We start from the raw sequence: 19,768 nt of genomic DNA, 5'->3' as shown, positions 1-19,768 counted from the left end.
ATTTGCTTCTACCTGTACTTTTTCTTCTGCTTTTATTTCTTGTTGATAGTTTCTGTCAGTGTATTTGATGAAAAGAGGAGCTTTATTTCTTGACTTTCTGGAAAAAATTTCCCACATGGCTTTAATTCCTGCTGCACTTGAAACAGTTGGGTCCAATACATCCCCCCTCATCTTTGTTTTCTTCTTCCTTTGGGCCCAACAACCCAACAGAAGTTTTTTCTGTGTGTGTTCCAATCTGAGCCAAATTATTGCAAATTACTCTGTCTGGCCTAGGCTATTATTAGACCAGTCAGCATCTGTGGCTCTTTTGATTATTTCAACAGCTGGTTTTGTTGCCTGTCTAAAGACTGAGAAGCACAGCTCTCTTCTTCCTCTTGAAACAACTTACCCAGATAAAGGGCTTTGTCAGGATCTGTTCCAAGACTGCTAAGGTAGATCTGCTATTGCTGCTCAGGAGCACTCTGTCAGAGCCCCATCTATCTCCTGCAGACTTTGTTACAGCCTACCTCCTTCCTAGGTACCACCATTATTTACACACCTTTATCAGGTATCAAGCCAGTGATGTGTTGTTGCACTTCACAGAAAACTCTAAAGCTGTTTATCACTTGAAAATACTAACATAAACTGGAAGCGAGGCACAGCTTTCAGGGTATGGATGAGTGCATCTGGCAAGCACTCACTAGAGAAGAATTACTTGTAAGAAATGGAGTTCTAGACATCCACCTTCCATCTCTACTCCCTTAGAGTCCTTGGCTATTAGCAGATTTTGCAGCTGAGAGAAGTGAAGAGTATGTGAACATACTGTCTTACACATTCCTGTATATTACCCTACATACATTTGTTCTACAGGCATCTAAAACCTTAAAAAACACCTCTAAGCTTGAATGCTTGTGGCATTTGCACTGGCAGTGTGAGTACACCTACAGACAACATACCCTGAGGAATTCTAGTCACTGGTAAGCAACCTCCTTTTGGAGACAATGGACATTACTGAATGTTTTTTGCAGTAAATGTTTCAGAAACATCATTCAAGTATCTCATGCAATGCTGCCTTGCATTTTAATTTCATTTAAATGCTTGGAATTTTTAGTTGTTTCCGGTAGTACTGATTGGAAACTGTTTACAGTAGCGTGTTGGTTACTGCTACCTGAATCTTGTATCCACATATGAATTCTTAGTTTGATCTCTTCCTTTCTGGTGAAATCTGTCTTCAGTCAGTTCCAGGCATTTATGGAACAGCTCCTCTAGCTCTAATTCAGTCCCTATCCCAAGTGCATTTCCTGCTGACAGAGCTCAGTATATGGCCAAGCAGTTGCTTTAGAGACTTCATTGCTTTATATAATTTAGGTATTGTATTTGTATTTTTAAGTAGGACTTTCCCTGTGAATGCTAAGGAACACTTGATGATCATCAAAATTAATACTCATGATCATTCCAAACTGATTTTGGGCAATGTTTTCTTAGTCATAGCTGAGCTATGTTCAGCATATTTTCCTTAGGCCTAAGATGGCCTCCAAATATATTTTTCAGTTTTATAGGCTTGGAAGCTTCTGTGTTAATTTCATCATCAGCAACAAAAGAAGGTTTAATTCAATTTTCTGGGCTCTTAGAGTGTATGTTTTTTTCTATGGTATATTTCTGCTCTTTCCTTTGTTGGTTATTTTACATGATAGCAAGGAGGAAGGAGGATTTCCTTCCTCCCCAGCAGCAGTTAAACACATAGTATAGAAAGTAGATATTCAGGAAGTGGAAAACAGATGGTTGTCATCACTCCTTGTGGTTAAGTGGAGTTTAGGAGCTGAGTACAGGTGCTGTACTTTGGGTAAACAGTGAAGAAGCAGAATACAAGCAACACATGATGTTTGTTTTACACAGGAATTCTCTTTTGTCTCTCATGTATGCACATACCAGTGACTTCCCTCTGTTCTACTGTTCTTCCTCATACTTTCCACATTGGAACTTTTTTGTGGTTTTCGTTGCAGGCGAGGCTTCATGGCTCGGCTATAGCACTATCTGTGGCTGGGGTGCTCCACTGAGAAACTTTGTATCCAGTTTAGATCACCTACAAGGATGCTGATCTTGCATTGAAGTTTGTGAGGTGAGGTCATTTGAAACATGAGGTTTTTGAGAACACAGACCTATAGTGGAAGGTTTGATTTCTCAGTTACATACTCAGTTTTATGCCTGGCCTTATGCCCTTTAATACTATAAAGCCTTACATCCTTCAAAAATCTAACTATTATACCACTGGAACACTAAACGTTTGAGCGGAAGAAGCACCTCTGTTAAGGAACAGCGATTGTAAAGTCAAGCACTGAAACACCAAGAAATGCATAGACAATAATTTGTATTCACACATTATATTGTTCAGTTTGGCAATCACATAGATTTTTTCCAACCTGTGCAATCTGCTTTATTCGGTGTACAGAGTAGACAGTGCTTAGTGAGTCAGCACTGATATTGCTCAACATTAGGATTACTCAACTTTTTGTTGTACCTTCCTGGTCTAATTTGTGGTCACATACTTTATTTATTTACTGTCCCTTATCCACCTGCTCTGAAGCTGAATTTAACTTTTTTTTTTTTTTAGTAGTGCCTAATTCAAAATCATCTGTAAAACCACTTATGACCTGGGTTTACAGTAAACATACAACATGAAGCAGCAATATGATCTCAATTTTAGATACAGGCAACCGAGGCCCTGAAAAAAAATAGTAATTAAAACTAAAACTACAACCGACTTCTAAGTGCCCAGCTTGAACCGCGGCCAGATTTTTCTTATCGCTTCTGTGCTGGAAGAGCGTACCTCACTGGTTTGAAGTGTTCCGTAAGATTACTACTCCTTAAGTAGTTTAAACCACCGCAGCGAGCCCCGCGCCGGGCAACGCGCCCTCCTGGCGGCGGGTGGGAGCGGGCCGCCCGCGGAGCCCCACAGTCTTCCCCGGCGCCGCCCGGGCAGGGCAGGGCAGGGCGGGCCGCCCGCCCCGGGCCCCATCGGCACGGCCGGCACCCCCAGCCACCCGGGCCGCCCGCAGCGACAGCGCTTCCCGCCGCCTCACCCTCGCTGTGAGGGGAGGAAGGCCTGGGAGCCCCTCGCCCCTGTGCCCCGCAGCAGAGGCTGCTGGGGCTGGGTGCCCGCTGCGGCGGAGCGCTGCCCGGCCGCCAGGTACCTCCCCCCGCCGCCGCCTCCCCCGCCCCCTTTTGTGGCGGTGCCAGGCGGCCGCCGGGTTTCCTGCTGACGCCGGAGCCGCGGATGGGCAGGCAAGGCCGGCTCCCGGCCGCCGGCTCCCGCCTCGCCCTCGCTCTCCCCACCGGCCGGAGCGCGGCGGCCCGCGCTGAGAGCTCGCCGGCAGGGGCGGGGGCGGAGAGGGCGCAGGTGCGGGGCAGCCCCGGGGATCACGGGGCCGGGCGGCCGCGCTGAGGGGAGGGTGCCGGCCGCGGGCGGACATGGCAGCCCCCGCTTCTTGAATGCTGTCAGCCGCCCCCCCGCCGCCGATGGCCGAAGCCTGGAGGTTGGAGGAGGACGAGGAGGAGCTGCGGGAGCTGGGCAGGAGGCACCGGAGGGTCGCCCTGAGCTCGGCGGCAGGTGAGGGGCGGGGGCGCGGCGGGCCGTGGCGTCGCTTGCTGTGGGCTGTCCCCGGCCCGGTCCCCGGCTCTGAACCGCTGTGGGGGGCCATGCGGCAGCGCAGCGCGGCCCGGCCCGGCCCGGCGGCTTCACCTCGGCTCCGGCTCCGGGACACCTGAGCCAGGGGCCGGTGAGAGCCACAGGCCTGCAGCCCCCGGGTGCTGTGCCCCACGGCCTCGGGGCCCGCGCCTGCCCCGGCTCCGGCTGCCCACCGGGCATCTCCGGGTGTGTAAGGTGCCGTATCAGGAACTGAGATACGGATTGTTCTTGCAAGTACCCGATGGAGGAGCGTCTGGGTGTCAAAGTTGACCGCGTGTAGCTCCTTTCATGTAGGTGTGGGAGGTAGGCCTGGGCAGGCGGGAAGGCAAGAATCCCTGTGTACGGGAAGGCATGGAGACGGGAGCTTGAGAGCAAGCAGATTGATATGTCTTCATAGAGACTTGAAGGTCGCAACAAGCTTTTATTTGAAATGGTGAAATCCGGCAGATCCTGGCAGCAAGAGAAAGTAGTTAATTCAGGCATCTTTGTTAACTGAGGGGCAACGTATGTATTACCTTTATGTAGTCACTGAGATGTGAATGCAGCATTTCTTTTTCTGTCAATGTAAAATCCCCTCCAGAATGAATAATTTCTTTAAGATCTGTTTCCAGAGAAAATCTCAGCCCCACTGCGTATTTAAAATTGAATTCCAAATATTCTGGGTTTTAATTTGATTATAATACAGCCTTAGTTATACAGTGACTTCTACATTTGTGTGGTTTTGCATCTGTTTGAGCAACAAGAAGTGAGTGTCCCCTCGTAGATGACGAAAACAGCGATTTGAGGAATCGCAGAGGAAAATGGCAACAGGCAGGCGCTGTGGCTTCCAGTGACCCTAGCTGTGTCACTGCATCTCTGGGCAGGTGCAGGATTAGCAGGACCCTGTTGAACCCATTGTGGCTTGGCATGTGTGCAGAGTTTTGCTTTGTTTAGAGTAGGGTGCAAGGAAAAAAAAAAAAAGTGTTGGTTCCTGTACGGTTTCCTCAATAGCTAAGTGTTCACACTGTGCTGGTTATGATGTCTTGGTTTTTAAAGGTATTTGTTTTGGAGATTTTTATTAGCAAAAAATGTATAATTGGTTCTACAGTTTATGTATGTATATAATCTTTGCCACCTTTTTGTGGAACAGGGCTTGTTCCTGGAGTTTGTCTTTGGCACAGTGCTACTAATCAGTAATAAAAGGCCTGTGTCCTTCATCTTATTTTTATTATTATTTCATCCTGACAAATCCCCCTTTAAAATGGGCCTGGCACTGTTTACCTTAGTAGCGTAAAGTATGTGTGAATGAATAGTATTCTGCTTTACCTGTTCATCATCTTTCCATCTATTTGCAAGACTCCACAGTGGAAAATGGCACAAAGACTCCCAGCCGTGAAAAACACCACCCAAAGTACATGAGTTCACTCTTCCCTTACTTGACAGTTCTCTTACTCCTTTATTTACAAACCTATTGAAAATAAGCATGGGTTTTTTTCATATAGTATGCAGTTACACTGCCAAAATAATAATGTAAAATAGGTGTTAAATAATGCTGTTGGATATTTTTGCAGAGTTTAAGAAATGTAGTTGCATCTTAGCAGACAGTTAATTTAAGCACTTCAGTCTGTTAAACTAATTGTGAATGTGAGCAACTTAAATTTCTGGTACGTTCTGCTTGTGCATGAAAGTGCATAAGGGAAGTTGTTTACCTTTGCCCTGCATATACAAGGTGTGTATGCAAAGTGGTAGTTAGAAGCATTTGTGAACTTTCACCTTTCGACTTACTAAACACGCCAGCATATAATTAACACTGTTTTATTGGGGGACCAGAACAGAGGAGAGCATTGAATGAAGAAGTAGTGTTTTCCCTTGAAACTAGTCACAATTATGCTATGCCAGGTATTGTAGGATGAAGCCAGCTAAACTATACCAACAGCCTGCTGCTGCTAGAGGCGTCATCTCTTTTGTGGACGCACACTTCTGCTCTCTCTGGTGTGTCAGCTCTGCTGCTTGTCCAACCTGTCGGTGAGTAAAGTTACCAAAGTTGTGGTTTGGTGGCAGCCTGGGCTCATCTAGCCGGTGGCTGCTGAGGCTTCTCTTGGAGCCATTGTGCTCACTAGAACCTGCATCAACCTGTTCTGGTGTGTTGGCAAAGCACAGAGATATTTTTCTCGTTCTTTTCAGTGGACGGGAGCCTGCTGATTCAGCTCACTGGAATGGTTTTATACAGGTTCTGATGGGTGTTGAAGCTGGCACAAGGGAAAGAGTAGGAACATGCAGCTGGAGGGAGTTAAGAAACTGTGTCAGTCAAGAGCTAGTTTGGCTTAGATTGCTGCAAAACTGTTACAGATCTACTCACGTAAGCTTTTCTTATTTAGTTGGTTGGGTGATTGTTTCGTTGGTTATTTTAGCTGGATTAGGTTGGGGACTTTTTTGTTTATTTAATAAGCTGAAGAGATTTGCTTAAGCAAGGCAAGCACCAGAGCTGATATTAAAGCCCAGAGTGAAAACGTGGAGACATGAGCAGATGATGGGCAGAATCATCCTTGTCCATGGAGTAGTCGTAGATAGCTCAGGTGACTTGTTTGCCTGTTTTTACCCCACCACACATCATGACAATGGAATTTTCCCTGAATTAAGAAAGTTTTAAATTAGCATGCTCTGAAAAACCTGTGAGAAGATATTAAGCAATTTGAGACTCATCTAATGAAATTATTTTCCCTTTGATAAAACACTGATTGTTTGATTATTTTTTTATATGCATAGGGGTTTTTAAGTGATAGGGAGAAGAACTAGGATACATTCTTTAAGAAGTGAGAAGAATATAACTAGCTGCACAGGTTCATTAAAGTGAATCATCTGGTCACCTGCTGTGGGAAAGGAAGCCAGTCTTGCTGGAAATCTTTAGGGCTTTTTTTTTTCTGCAATATAAATAAGTAAAATGACCTGATCGATTTCTGCCCTCTTTGTTGCATGTTTTTGTCACATACATTGTTGTTCTGGGAAGAATAAACAACACTGGATTTTTACTGGCTTTTTTAGATTAAAATGTTAGTATTTTTATCTAGTTTGTTTTTAATAAAGGGGAAACAACAACAAAACCTCCAAACAAAAATCCTGTTTTTCGATAGACTTCAGTCTAACTGGACTTTAATCTGGTGTCCTTTCCTATTTTGACTAGCTTTTTATTCTGTGACTACTGACTAAAATAAGTGTACTTGCAGGAAAGTTTATAGTGAATATAAATCTTAGTTATGAACTGAATTGATTAATTATGTGTCCTTGCTGCGGCATTAGGGCTGAGGAAGTATCTCAGTGTTCTGATGATATCTAAAGTGCACCAGAAATTTTTAACAGATTCAGTACCTGGTTTATTTCACTTTGAATTCTGGTCAGTGTTCCTTGAGAAAGAATAGCCCAGTATGGATGTGGTAGATGTTTCCTTACTTAAAAATAAAATAATATTGCCAAATATAGAAGTCAATAATGAAATCTATTTGAGTTCATAATGAAGAACTATTCTGATTTGTACTTTAATGTGTGGTTAAAAGTGCAGATGGTCAATAATACAAGGAAAGGCTTTGACTTAGTTTAATATTACTCTGTTTTACTTACCACAAATACTTGTCTGTGGTTTGTTCCCACACAGCGGCTGTAAATTTTACACACAAGTTTTGCTATGCTGAGTGAAACATCTTGGGGAGGATGGAGTTGTTTGGTTTCCCACCCCCCTGTCATTTCTGTTTCTCCATAGTATTTCAGATGTTTTCTGGAACTTCTCAACTCCAGTGGGCAATTTTCGATTATAGGTGAAATCATCTATTTTTGGTTGGTTGGTTGACTGAATGCTTTGGGGTTTTGGTTTGTGGTTTTGTTTGTTTTTTTTTCCAAACCAAGATCTAGATCAGAGTTGGATCAATTTTTTACACTCCCAGAACTCCCACATCAAACTGGCACTGACTTGTTTTGGAACTTGAGAACAATGAGCTGTATCCAGTATAACAAATTAAGGTTGAATATTTCACTGCTCAACATGCTGAGAGGTTACGGGGCTACATTTTTGTAGTGTGTCTCATGAAGTTCAGTAAAAATTTGCAGGCATCATAGACTTTTTACAGATCAATGAAGAATTTGGTACAAGAATGCTTAACAGTTGTTCCCATGTTAATGCAAAAGATGTGTTTGGCCTTAAGAAATGAAGAATAAGAAATGTCTTATTAAGAAAATAAGATGGTCTGAAATTCTGAAGTCTGAGAACACAATCTGAGTGGTGATGTCCTTTAGGGTTCACTGGATCATGACATTAACAGTTTGACCTAAGTATTTCCCAAGGGTGGCCAGTGACCCTGGAGCAGGAAGAAAGCATGATTAGGAAAAAAGTAGCTCTAAGAGTTGCTGTGTTCTTAAAATATTAACTAGATCTTATAAGAAGCAGAAATATCTGCATCTTTTACAGACAGAAGTCAGCATTGTTTAGCTGGAAACCTATCTGTCTGCATGCCTGTGTCCTTCAGTGCTGATCTGGAAGTTGTTCTGCTTTTCCATAGTGAGAGTAACCATTTATCATCTTATCCAGAGAAGAAAATAAAATAATAATCCAGTAGAGCAGATCAACTGTCTTGAATAAATGCACAAGGTCTATCTATGATCTGCTTGTCTGGCCATGTATACACAAGAAGCCCTTAAAAACAGGGCTGAGAGGAGAGCTGGGGGGAGTGGGTGGGAGTGGTTGTTCAGGTGTTTTTATTTAATCAGTTGGCTCACAGGCCTACAAAGTGGTAGAATTGACTACCAGGTGGGCATTTTTTCCCTCTTTCTCCTGGGATTCAGTCTGTTTTGGGTTTGTAGTCCTGATGGCAGGCTCACGGGCTTCAGTTTTAATAATTGTTTGAGGCACCACTGCAGTAGAACATTTAAAATTCAAAAAGTGCAAATAATGTAATTGTTTTGTAATAATCTCTTAACTGTCAATATGTTGTATCATGTAAAGTGTTAAAAAATTACTTGATTATGCCTCTCCCATAGCCTGCTGAAGTTACTGCACACATTTTCCTTATTTCATAGTCTTTGAATGAAGTTTGCTTGAGGTAAGTACAAGATACTAACTAAAATGTTTGTCGAAGCTAAATAATGTAGCCTATACCCAGAAATTCACCAACATATCTTGAAATTCAATTGTACTGTCAGTGGCAAGAAAAAAAAAACCTGCTTGTAGTTACTTGGCCAAGAGTGTAGACTGAACAGCAAAGAATGTTGCGTCTTCTGAAGAAACAACTCTTCTAAAAATAAAGGCTGCTCCAAGGAAAGCAACTGACTAACTTCTAATAGTCAACAGGGTGATTCCCTAGCCAAGGAAACTGTAGAAGGATGCTTTATTATTATTATTATTATTATTATTGAAATGGACCTTCTTCATTTAGGTTATAGCCAAAGCCAGGCATAAAAATGTATCATTACATAAGGAATGGTGTGTTTGTACCAGAGAATAATCTATTGAGTTATGATTGCCAGAAGACCATGTTGTTAACTGTGTTGCAAGCAATCATTTCCTGTCAAGGTAACAAATGATAAATCAAGGCTGTTGCATAAAAAATGTGGATAGTCAGCAAAGGGCAGATTGAGTCATAACCTCATTGCAAGAAGCTTTTACCATAGTGGTTGTTGTTTGCAGATGGGAAAAAAATTAATGTTTGTAAATAAATTTGTGAATGTTTACTTTTGACAGTATAGCCTTCATTTAAAATCTGGAAGCAACAGAGAAGTGGTGTTGACACACTCTCTATTAAAAGTTGATGTAATTCTGCGTGTTTTGTTTCAATCAGTATCTCATACAATACATGCAGTATGAAATGAAATTTTATTTGATAGCACTTAATGGCATTTGACATAAATGTCTTCTGTTGATGCTTATTATCTATAGTGCCTTACATTGAGCATAGATTAGTTTCTTTGCTTTGATGATTTTGTATTTGTGGCCATGGAAGTGTTGGCTGGAAGGGAGTTCTGTGGTCACCTAGTGCAGCCTTCTGCTTGAAGCAGGACTGTTGCCAAGGCTAGATCCATCCAGCCAAGGCTTTGTCTGGCTGTGTCTTGAAAAGCCTTGGAAAACAGAGGGATTTACAGCCTCTGTGGGTAACTTGCTCCAATGCTGCACTACCTCCTAGTGAAAGAATTTTTCCTCACATTCAACCTGAACCTCCCAAGCCACAGTTGTGATCATTGCCCCTTGTGATATCATCCACTAACACAAGCAAGACTTTGCGTTTGGGATCTTTGTTGCTACCCCTCAAGTAGCTGTGTGCTGTTGTTACATAGCTCCTTTGTCTCCTCTGGCGAATTAATGAAGTCCAGCCCCTTCAACCTTCTTGTTGCACAGTCCTGCCTTGCTTATTCAGGTTCTCAAACCATACAAAAATGGGGTGGAAGCACTGGCTTCATTGCTGGCCAAGAGTTTTTTACTTTTCTCTTGAAAAACAGCATGCACCGAAGTTACTGGAACATTCCAACAGCACACTTGGGAAGACAATATATCATCTGTTCATCCGTGGTTTGTGCTTGGCAAGCAAGCATCCTTGCCTTCAGTGAAGGACAAAAATAAGTTTTGCAGGAAAGCACAGATTTAGTGGTTGACGTTGTATGAATTTTGAAAGACACAGGATTGTATGGGTATCGATATTTTTTAATTCACCATCTGATACGGTGCTGTGCTACACGAACTGCTTCAGGTGGTGTTGTAAATTAGCAGAGATTTGCATGGATTGCATGTGTTATCCTAAAAACATCAATTTGACATTCTGCCTTGAGAATTTAGGAGCTTCTTACAGGATTTAATGGAATTCTAAATAAGGTGCTTCAAAGATGAGTTTAATTGGTTTATGAAGTCTCACGTATGTTACAAAACAAATCTATACCTGCTTTCTATGGCTGTATGTACCTGTATTTGGGTCCAGCTTGAAGGGCTGGATGAAAGCAGGGCTGAAAAATGTTCACGCCATAGTAGAAGCTGAACAGAACAGATCTTGCTGTTATTTCCCCCCCCCCCCCCAAGGTTTTTAAGAGGTCGTTGTATTTATTTGGTGTGTGAGTCAACAACTCAGTCAGCTTGTTCAGGCCTTTGGAGAAAATGTAGTTGGGTCAGAACATGCAGAAGATTTCAGATGATTGACGTTGGCACTTCTATAATGAATAGGGTGTACTGCCCCAGCCTTTCAGAGCTCTGATAGCCCCAGTGTGCAAACTGAAAAAAACCCATTGAACAAGAATTTTATAGGAACGTCACAGTGGATCACACAAAAGGTTCTTTATCTCAGGTAATCTGTTTCTGACAATTGCCTACAAACTTCTTCAGGAAAGTATGCAAGGAACACCTCCTAGGACTCAAGCTTTATTTGCAAGAGATTCCTTCCCCTCTGCAGTCAATGTGTTAGCAACGTCTTGAGGCTGTATATGAAAGGCCCTGCTAAATCATTGCCAGTGTATTTATCTTTCACAAATTAATCCTTCTTTGAATCCACTTACACTTTGATTTTCAGATCTTATGTAGTAGTAAGGAAGACAATTATTCATTATATAAAATCAATTTGCTACCTTTTACATTCTGGTTAGTATTTTTACTGGGTATTCACTAGTTCTTGAATAGTGATGATAAATCTCTTATTGTTTTGCTTTTTTAATATGTTTTTGGGCATGGTGATTTACACGCTTAAAAACCTAGGTAAGTTTTCAAGCATTGTGAAATGTGGAAATGCTGCAAAGGGGTGTCTGATCCATTCTCTGTATAGACAGAATACTGTCTGCATAAAAGAAGCCATTTGATTTTTTTCTTCAGCTATAGCATTTTGCTTCTATTTATAAGATATAAGCTAAAATTGATACCAGTTTTTTTCTTAAGGTGATAAATTTGTATTCATAGTGCACTCTGTCTTGCATTAAAACCTAAGTGCTCAGTATCACAGGTCTGCCCATGAAAATTGATTCAGGTTGTGCTCATCTGTGCTAAATCATTTACAAGAATTTTTGAGTGTACAGTGTACTGTGATGTTGTTCATTATTAAAATACTGTTGGCTTATACTGTTGGAGTGGTGGCACATAAACACCTGGAAACAAGCTTAGCATTTTGAGAACTTTCTCATAATAAATTGCTCCATCAATGTGCTGTATTCATTTTATAACTGTCTGGACTGTAAATCTAGGGTTGCAGAAATGAAGAGAAATGTGGGACTTGGGACTGAAGTCAAAGTTTTGGAAAAAATATCTCTCCTTCTACCTAGTACTTTGAAAATGGCATTGTCAAGTGCCACGGTTTATCTGATGGCAAATGCTGTAAGCTTTGTCATTTGTCATAAGCTTCTCAGCCTTTGCAAGTATATCTGATGAAACACCCAGTGGTCTCCAGACAGGAATGATGAAGTTCACCTAAGAATGGAGTTCCTGAGGGTGGGACACCAGCCCTAGTCTACCATGCCTGTTGTTTAAGCAGGTCAAGACAGTGCTTGGAAGAGTGTCGCTACCAGTGTGGGACAGGTATCACTGAATGATGAGGTGGGATAATGCTGCAGAGATGGGATAATGCTGCAGACCTCGTGTATCCAGCGCTCATGGGTATAACTTCATAATGAAAAAATCTGTTTTTCTGTACTGGTGTGCAAAGCTTCCTGTAGATCACCAGTATCATCTCTGGGAAATGTGTGGTAGCTGCTGCCGTGACATTAGCACACTACGTTTCTCTAATTGCTGTCCACTAGCTTGATGTTGGTGGATGCATTATCAAGAACTGTGCAATCAAGGTGTGTTGTTATGGAATTTTACTGTTGGCATCATAGCAACAGAGGCTGGATGCCTGACAGGATCTGTAGGCCTTTTTGATGTGTGCATTTGAGTGGGAAGAGGAGAGGTCTGGGAGTACATGAGAGGAGAGATGTTTCTCCAAGGTACATATGATTACTGGTCAGGATGGCTTCAAGGACCAAAGGGCACACGTATGCAGATTTACATGCACATGTTACACCAGTAGTGAAGGAGTCTGAGGTACCTTAAAGGGGATTTGGTAGGCATTGGAGTAGATGTGGGTAAACTCACTTCATACCTCAGTAAAAATGTCTTCAGAATGGCAGTGACTCACATCTTAAAAAATGAATTTTTGATGCTGATCTCTGTTATCAAATAGTATGCATTAAACCAGACACATTTCAAGAACAGGCAGGTGCTGGGCTTCCTGTTCTGTGGCATGCTAGCTTAGAGTTGTACAACTTTTAAGCATGTACTCAAAGGTAATGGATCAGGGTTGTCTCAGGTTGCAACAATTTATTGACATAAACCAGCGTTATTACACAAATAAATTTTTTACACCTTTAAATTAATCCCTTCTGTAATGTTTCTAGATCTTGTAATCTTTGTTTTGCAATAGAGTGCAAGAGACCTTTTTTGGAATAATCCATTTAGTGGTACTTAAAAATCCAATACATGTGAGGAGCAACTGTTACTCCCCACACACACACCCCGCCCTCGCAGAACCCGATTTTTTTATTTCTGTGTGAATGTTGGGCCAAATTACTGATATCACCAAAGAAAAATTGTTAAGAGGCTAGTTTCAAATGAATGCACTTCTATAGAAAATTGGTAATTGCAACAAAGTTTATCTGAGGTTTAAGAATGTTGTCTTGTTACGTGACTTTATGTGAACTGGGTAAACAACTTGGGGATTCTTTCATCATAAAGTGACAAGGGACCACAAAATATTCCAAGAACAAGCTTTTGAGTATTTCAATAGTGTCTTTAGATAAATATTATTTATTTGCCTGGTACATTTCTTCTGTTTTTAGAGGGATTGTTCTTTTATGGTTGAGTATGTTACAGTCTTTTATTTTGAATAGTAATTTTCTTTCTCTCTGTGTCATTTCATCGTCCCTAGTCTCCAGATTCCTCCCAAAGTGCAGACCTGTGCACTCACTTGCACTCACCATAATATCTTAATTCCTAAATTGGAAGCAGTGTCATCTCTATTGCAGTCAGTGGTTTCACAAGATGAAATAATCAGGAAAGGTTTTTCTTGTTTGTTTTAAAGCTGAATTAGTTTCCTATGATACAGGAGTGGGAGTATCTTCTTCTGAATTGCTCTTCAGCACTTTAGTGTGAACCCAGGTCTCACCCACATTAAATAATACTTAACTTCCAAGTGCACAATGCGTAAGATTACACTGGAGATATTTGTTGTGGAGGTTTGCCATCTCAACAATAAAAAACATACTGTTTTGAATAAACAAATTCAGAAAACTTCTAATTGTCCAATGGGAGAGGATGGTTGGGTTGGCAGGGAGGGTGGGAAGGGTGAAATTTGTGAAGTGTTTTAAATCAAAAAATTAATATTCTTACTATATAGCATAGTAGATGGCAATTCCATCTTTTGAAAATAAAAAAAGTAGGGTGTGATTTCTTGAAAAATTCAAATTATTATCTGAGATGTATACAACAAAGGCTGTTTCTACAACACATGGTTTTGTACTGTGTAGGTCAAAGTAAGTTGCTTAAGTGGTGGAAGTGATATTCCCTGAAGTCATAGCCTCAAATTATCCTGCCTGTGGCCAGGAACGCAGAAGTTCAGGAAACTGTTGTTCAACAGAAAAAAATCCAAAACAAACAAGCCAAATGTCCCTGTAGAAAACAAAGAAAACTGTTCTTTTTATTTTATTTTTAGAAATCCTTTTATCATGATCATTTTTGCCACCCAAGAGCAATATTTCTCTGTGCATATCTTAGGTCTCTAGGCATGGAGTATGTCCCTAATTAGCATGGTAAGGGGCGTGTTGTGACAGGTAGTTACACCTCTGCCAGCATGTTCAAAGCTGTTTTTTTGGTGCTGGATGTGCTGGTTCACAAGCAGGGAAAGCCCCTGAGGAGAAAAATAATCGAATATGTATGTTCTTGCATATGGTGTATGAATATGGTGTAAAGATGATCTGTTAATGCAGTGTAAGAACCGCCAGTTTATTCACACATGGCTAACTATTGCGTTTATTGTGTGTTGTGTATCAGCACCCTATGGCAGGCAGTCATACCATAAGACTGAGCTCTCTTCAGTTGAGGAATATGCAGAGCCTCTACAGGCATGCTGAATCTCTGATTTGGGAAGAAAAAGATCTTGAAAGATAATTTCCTTTTACCGGCAATCAAAAAGTTGAGTTAATTGGTATTTTCCTCATGAAAGTATAAAAAAAAATTAGTAGAAGGACTCATCCTGAGTAGTTCCCGCTGTGATTCTGGTGGTGTGTGGATACGTATGTCTGCTTGTACCTGAAGTACATGGTCTTAAGAATTACATTGCACTGATCAGCTGGGATGTCTCATATTAAGATGTGGGGATTTGTACTTTCGGGAGTTGCTAATTTCTTGAAAAAAGAGCTTTAGAAAAACCTGTATCCTAAATGTCCTTCTTACACAAGTGTGGTAGAAGGTACAAGTGTGGCAGCATATGCACATGCGGTGTATATTTGATTGCTTATATACTTTGTCTATCATTCATGGTCTGAGAAGAGAGCTAGTTCCTGAGGCTGGGTTTGGTCTGGGTTCTTGAAACATGGAGTTTTTTGAGAAGCGATGAGAGCTTACACAGTCTGTTTCCTTTACTCTCATTTCTGCATCAGCCTCGCTCATGCTGGCACATCTGTTCACATTGATGCACGTACACTTTTGCTGTTGCAATGTAGGAGTGCTCCAATGCACAGGAGCAAGAACGAGGGTGTGGAAATTCAGAGTCACAAAAATTAAATCAGCAGCAAATGTAGCGCTGGCAAATGTGGCCTCTGTTGTCCAGTAAATCCTTTTTTCGTTTACAGATTGAACAAGTGCACAAAAGGCTTCAAAAGTGACTATAGTTTATTGTTAATCTCTTTAGCAAGTTAAAGAATATGGTCTTTGGATAATTACAAGCTTTATGGTTGTCAGTAGGTTTCAACGTTAAATAATCACAGAAGTTCAATGCATTTTTAGGTATGTGTTGGGATCTTCCTTTTACCACCACCACCACCCTGCAATATATCAGTCATGCTTAAGAGCAGGGGAAAAAAGCATTACTCCCAAGTATAATAAGCTGCAGGAATGCCGTGTGCTTACAAGGCTCGGTTACTGTTTAGTATTAAAACTGACAAGGCTGTTGTCATTTCATTTGGAGAGGTTATAACGTATGTTCTTTCCCCGCAATGTACTGTGCTGGAATTAAGCAACATACTGTAGAATTTCAAGCAAATATAAAAACTTTGCTTTTGCAATTACAGACTTCAATTGTGTCTGGTTTTGTGGCCTTCTGGAGTAAAGGGAAAACTATACATAAACTAAATGAAAAAAGTTTCTTTCAGGCCTCTTATTAATCTCTCCTTGAGCCTTCTGCCTTTTAAACAACTCCCTCTCTGCTGTTACAATACTAAAATACATAAATAAATGTTCAGTTTTACCGATTTTGTTGTATACCAGTTCCTAATGAAATTGAGTGAAATTTATAGTGGATTCTATATAGTGGAATTAATTTGTATTGTTCTGACTCCTTACTTGAGAGAAGTGCTAAAAAGAAGGAAGAGTCCCTGTGAAGCCACAGCGTGCCTTAACAGAACGGAGGACAAAAAGATTGCAGTATCGATGGCAGTTACTGTTTATCTCTGTGCAAATAAAGCAACCAGCATTGAAAATCCTGCACAAATGCAGACCTTTTCCCAGAAAATGTGCAGTTTAGTTTGAGTGAGGGCCCGATGTACATTGGCAATTTGAAATGGAAATTTGGGGCTCTTGTCTAATGTGGCTGGCTAATGGGGACCGTTGCACCATTTAGGTGTGATCAGCTGGGTAATAGTTAAGATACATGTTACTAACATAATGCTCGGAGCCATTGCATTTCTACATGGTGCCTTTTGTAAAGCTACTGCATCAGTCTTGGCATCTAGGTTTATTAAGGACTGGGTGCTTAGGAAAGTATTAATGCATTCAGATTAGGGCAAGTTGTATAGCCTCTTTCACCAATTGCCTATTCTGAGAATATGACCTCTCCGTATATTTTGTGTTTTGGTGTTGTCAGCACTGCTTAAGAGCCCACTGTTCCCGTTGCTTGGTTTATCTAGAGGTTTGCCATTGTTACAGAAGTATTGTTATAAGCATCTCGGGCTACTTTTCATTAAGCAACCACTGCTGTGCTATCAGGGGCCGAAGACAAGGGAGATGGAGACAGCTGGTTGCTCTAACTACATCTTCCCCAGGAGTGTTGCGATGTCCTGCTCCCTCTGGTGGCTGCTCAATTCAAGACCCATAATTAAGATGAAAAATACAGTATTGCCGAGAAACGGGTATGGTATGTGCCCACTTTTACTCCCTTTACTCAATTCAGCCTTGAAAAGAGATCAAGATGTGGGATGGGATTAGGAGTTGGAAGTTACCTACTTCAGGAGATAATTGAATTGGGATTTCCCCAGTAGCTTTGCAGGTTTGAAGCAGCAGAATGGGTGTTAACTTTCCATTCATTTTTTTTCAACAGCACTTCGTGTTTATACTTAAATTTTTTTCTAGTGAGCAAACACTTTTTGGTTGAAGTTACTCTTAGCAACAAGATACTTTGAAGAAGCTTGCAAAATAAACAGAGAAAAACAATGGCTCTGTTTGGTGTGAGTTGCCTTTTTCCTTTTGTCTTTCTGAGACATGAGTGGATGCCTTAAAAGCCGTTGTTTTCTGCTTTGGTGGTCTTTTTGGCAAAAAAAAAATTAAGCTATTCTGAGTTTGTGGAGTTAAGTGAAATAATGTTGAGCCAGTTATTTTTCTCCTGATGATTACGTTTATGTTTTCCTTGAGAAGAAAAATTGTTCGGCCATGTTAAAGGCAATCAAAAAAGATAATTTTCCCATGCTTGGAGGGCAAGAGAATCACCAGTTAAAGCAACCTGACCATTTCTAAAAGCAACTGAAACACAGCATTTCTTTCTGCCTTCTATCTTTGAATGCTGCAAAAAGGCATGATGTGTCCATGCTATTGATGAAATATACGCAGCACGATTTTGTAAATAAACACTAGATTTGCCAGGCAGTTGTAGTATGAATAACAGATCTTTATGTCCTGATGTTTTCCTTGACTCTTCTGCAGTGCTTAAAACTTGGCACTAGTCTTCCCAGCCTCAACCAGGAGGCTCTGAAGATTTCCACCTCATCTGCTCCACCTGCCAGCTCCTTGATTCCTTGTGCTGCTGAACAAAGATGATATTTCTCCTGCACTGGGTGTATTTGTATAAGGGCAGCAAAGGTTTTGTGAGGAGTGGATACTAGTGAAGAAAATCTTTTAAAGTATGGGCTGCGGGAGGTTGGAGGATGATCAGTTCTTACGGACTGTGAGACTGCAAGTATCTGGCTGTGCAAATTGTGGATTGGAGGACAGGCAGAAAGAACTTTCTTCTGCTGGCAGAAAACCCACCCCTGTGGTGTGTCTCTGTGCTATCTGAACTAGCTGGCAAAATCTGCTATAGTAAAATTAGAATGATGAGAGAGCACCACACAACCTCTGGGGTAGTTGTTGGTAAATTGAGAACAGGTCTGCTGTGCTAGCACAATGCCTGAACTACACACTGTTCTCTGTCAGGTTAGGGAGATGATGCTGATTTTCAAGAACAGTTCATTAACCAAAATAAACTTAGAATCAAACAATCCAGTTCTGTAGCTTATGAGTACTAGCTGCTTAGGAATTCCTAGCCTTTTTGACTACAGCTATATACACGGTATTATTTTAGCAATACAAGAATAGAGAGACCAGTACTGCTGTCTCATCCCTGGAAGCTTATATCTGGAGGGTAGTGCTGGTCACTGGAAATTAAGTTTTTTCCTGTAAATTTCCCATGCCAGAACGCGGACTGCCCTGTTTGTTCATTGTGCGTGTTAGTCCAGCAAACATTCAGTGATTGCTTTAATCTGACATGTAGTTTTGGCTTCCAGACTTTAGAACTGAAGGATACAGAGTATTGTGCTAGAAATACCCTGTCTTGTCTTGTCCTGTGCTGTTTTATAGCAATTTATGTCTTTGATAAAAAATGAGGAAAATCTGTAGTGCAGGTTTTGATTTTCAGATCTTTGCATCTGTACAGTCTTCTTGCCTATTTCTGTTAGAAAAGTTTACAAAGCAGTCTCTTGGTTGTTGTTGTAAAGTGTATAGAGTAAAAGAGAATCAGCTGTGGGTACGCACTTTTGTGACCCAACTTTTGCAAGCCAAGGATTTGCCTGCAGAATGCAGGAACGAGATCTGCAGGTGTGTGTGTGTGTGTAAATGTAGTGTGTGCGTATATAAAAAACCAACCAAACAAAATGGCCTGTTTCTTCTGGGCTTTCATATTCTAGAGGTGTGTGATATTATTTGAATTGGTGCTTGTGCATAATGGCAAAACCAACATCTAGAGTTGCAAAATGTAAGTGCTAAATTGAAAGATTCAACTCCTTGATACTCTTGTTACGTTTGATACTAAATCAAATTTCAAAGATGAAGTTCACAATAACCTTAAACAGGTGCGGGTTTTATTTCTACTTTGAAATGCTAACTGTGTGCTTGTAGGATTGTATTTCCCTTTGGTGGTCTTAGTAAGACCAGTGTACATGTGGATGATGTGCTTTCACTAGGTTTAGCAGTAAATAAAATGTGTAAAAAACAAAGGTAATGTTTCCTGCTTCAACATTTCAATAAAACCAAAGGGGAAAGGGAATTGCTCTGATTTCCGGAATGAGCAGGTTGCAGCAGCGCAGCTGGGCTGTGGTGGATCTGCTGACTGGATGTGATCTGAGGGGGAGAGCTCTCAGACACTGTGTTTACATGTGCTCCAACTCTTTTTTTCTTTTTTTTTCTCACTAGTTTATTCACACAATCTCTTTAGAAGCAGGGAGGTTTTGTCTGAGTACTGATAGATTGGGGCTATGTACATAACGGGGAACACTGATAACAAGCGACAGATGGCAAGCAGATTTCAGTAGGAAGTCCTGCCTTATTTTTTTCTGTGCTCACAGGTAAGGAGGTTACATGAACAAACGATAAAGATGGAAGGAGCCTTTGTGTGTTTGAACAACTGTTGCTGCAACTGGTTTGAGCTATACCATGCTGTTTCTAGCTAACAGAGTAGCACA

General features: G+C 41.2%; 1 protein-coding gene across 8 annotated transcripts in view; it reads left to right on the top strand.

Annotated features, from left to right (window-relative positions):
• Positions 1–233: 233 nt before the first annotated feature.
• The window catches only part of SH3D19 (SH3 domain containing 19), an 89,437-nt gene continuing 69,902 nt past the window's right edge, over positions 234–19,768 (top strand). For 2 of the 8 annotated variants that reach the window (XM_080407453.1, XM_080407451.1), the window contains exon 1: positions 234–3,586. In XM_080407453.1, coding sequence (XP_080263579.1) covers positions 3,469–3,586 — 118 coding nt within the window. In that variant the 5' untranslated portion in view covers positions 234–3,468. The remainder of the gene's footprint in view (positions 3,587–19,768) is intronic. The other 6 variants (XM_080407452.1, XM_080407454.1, XM_080407457.1 and 3 more) reach the window with 3 other exon arrangements.

The sequence above is a fragment of the Falco punctatus genome, assembly GCF_963210335.1.
Source record: "Falco punctatus genome assembly, chromosome: 1".
Taxonomy (NCBI): domain Eukaryota; kingdom Metazoa; phylum Chordata; class Aves; order Falconiformes; family Falconidae; genus Falco; species Falco punctatus.
Note: the sequence above shows the minus strand (reverse complement) of the source record. Positions and strands in the feature narration are given on the sequence as shown.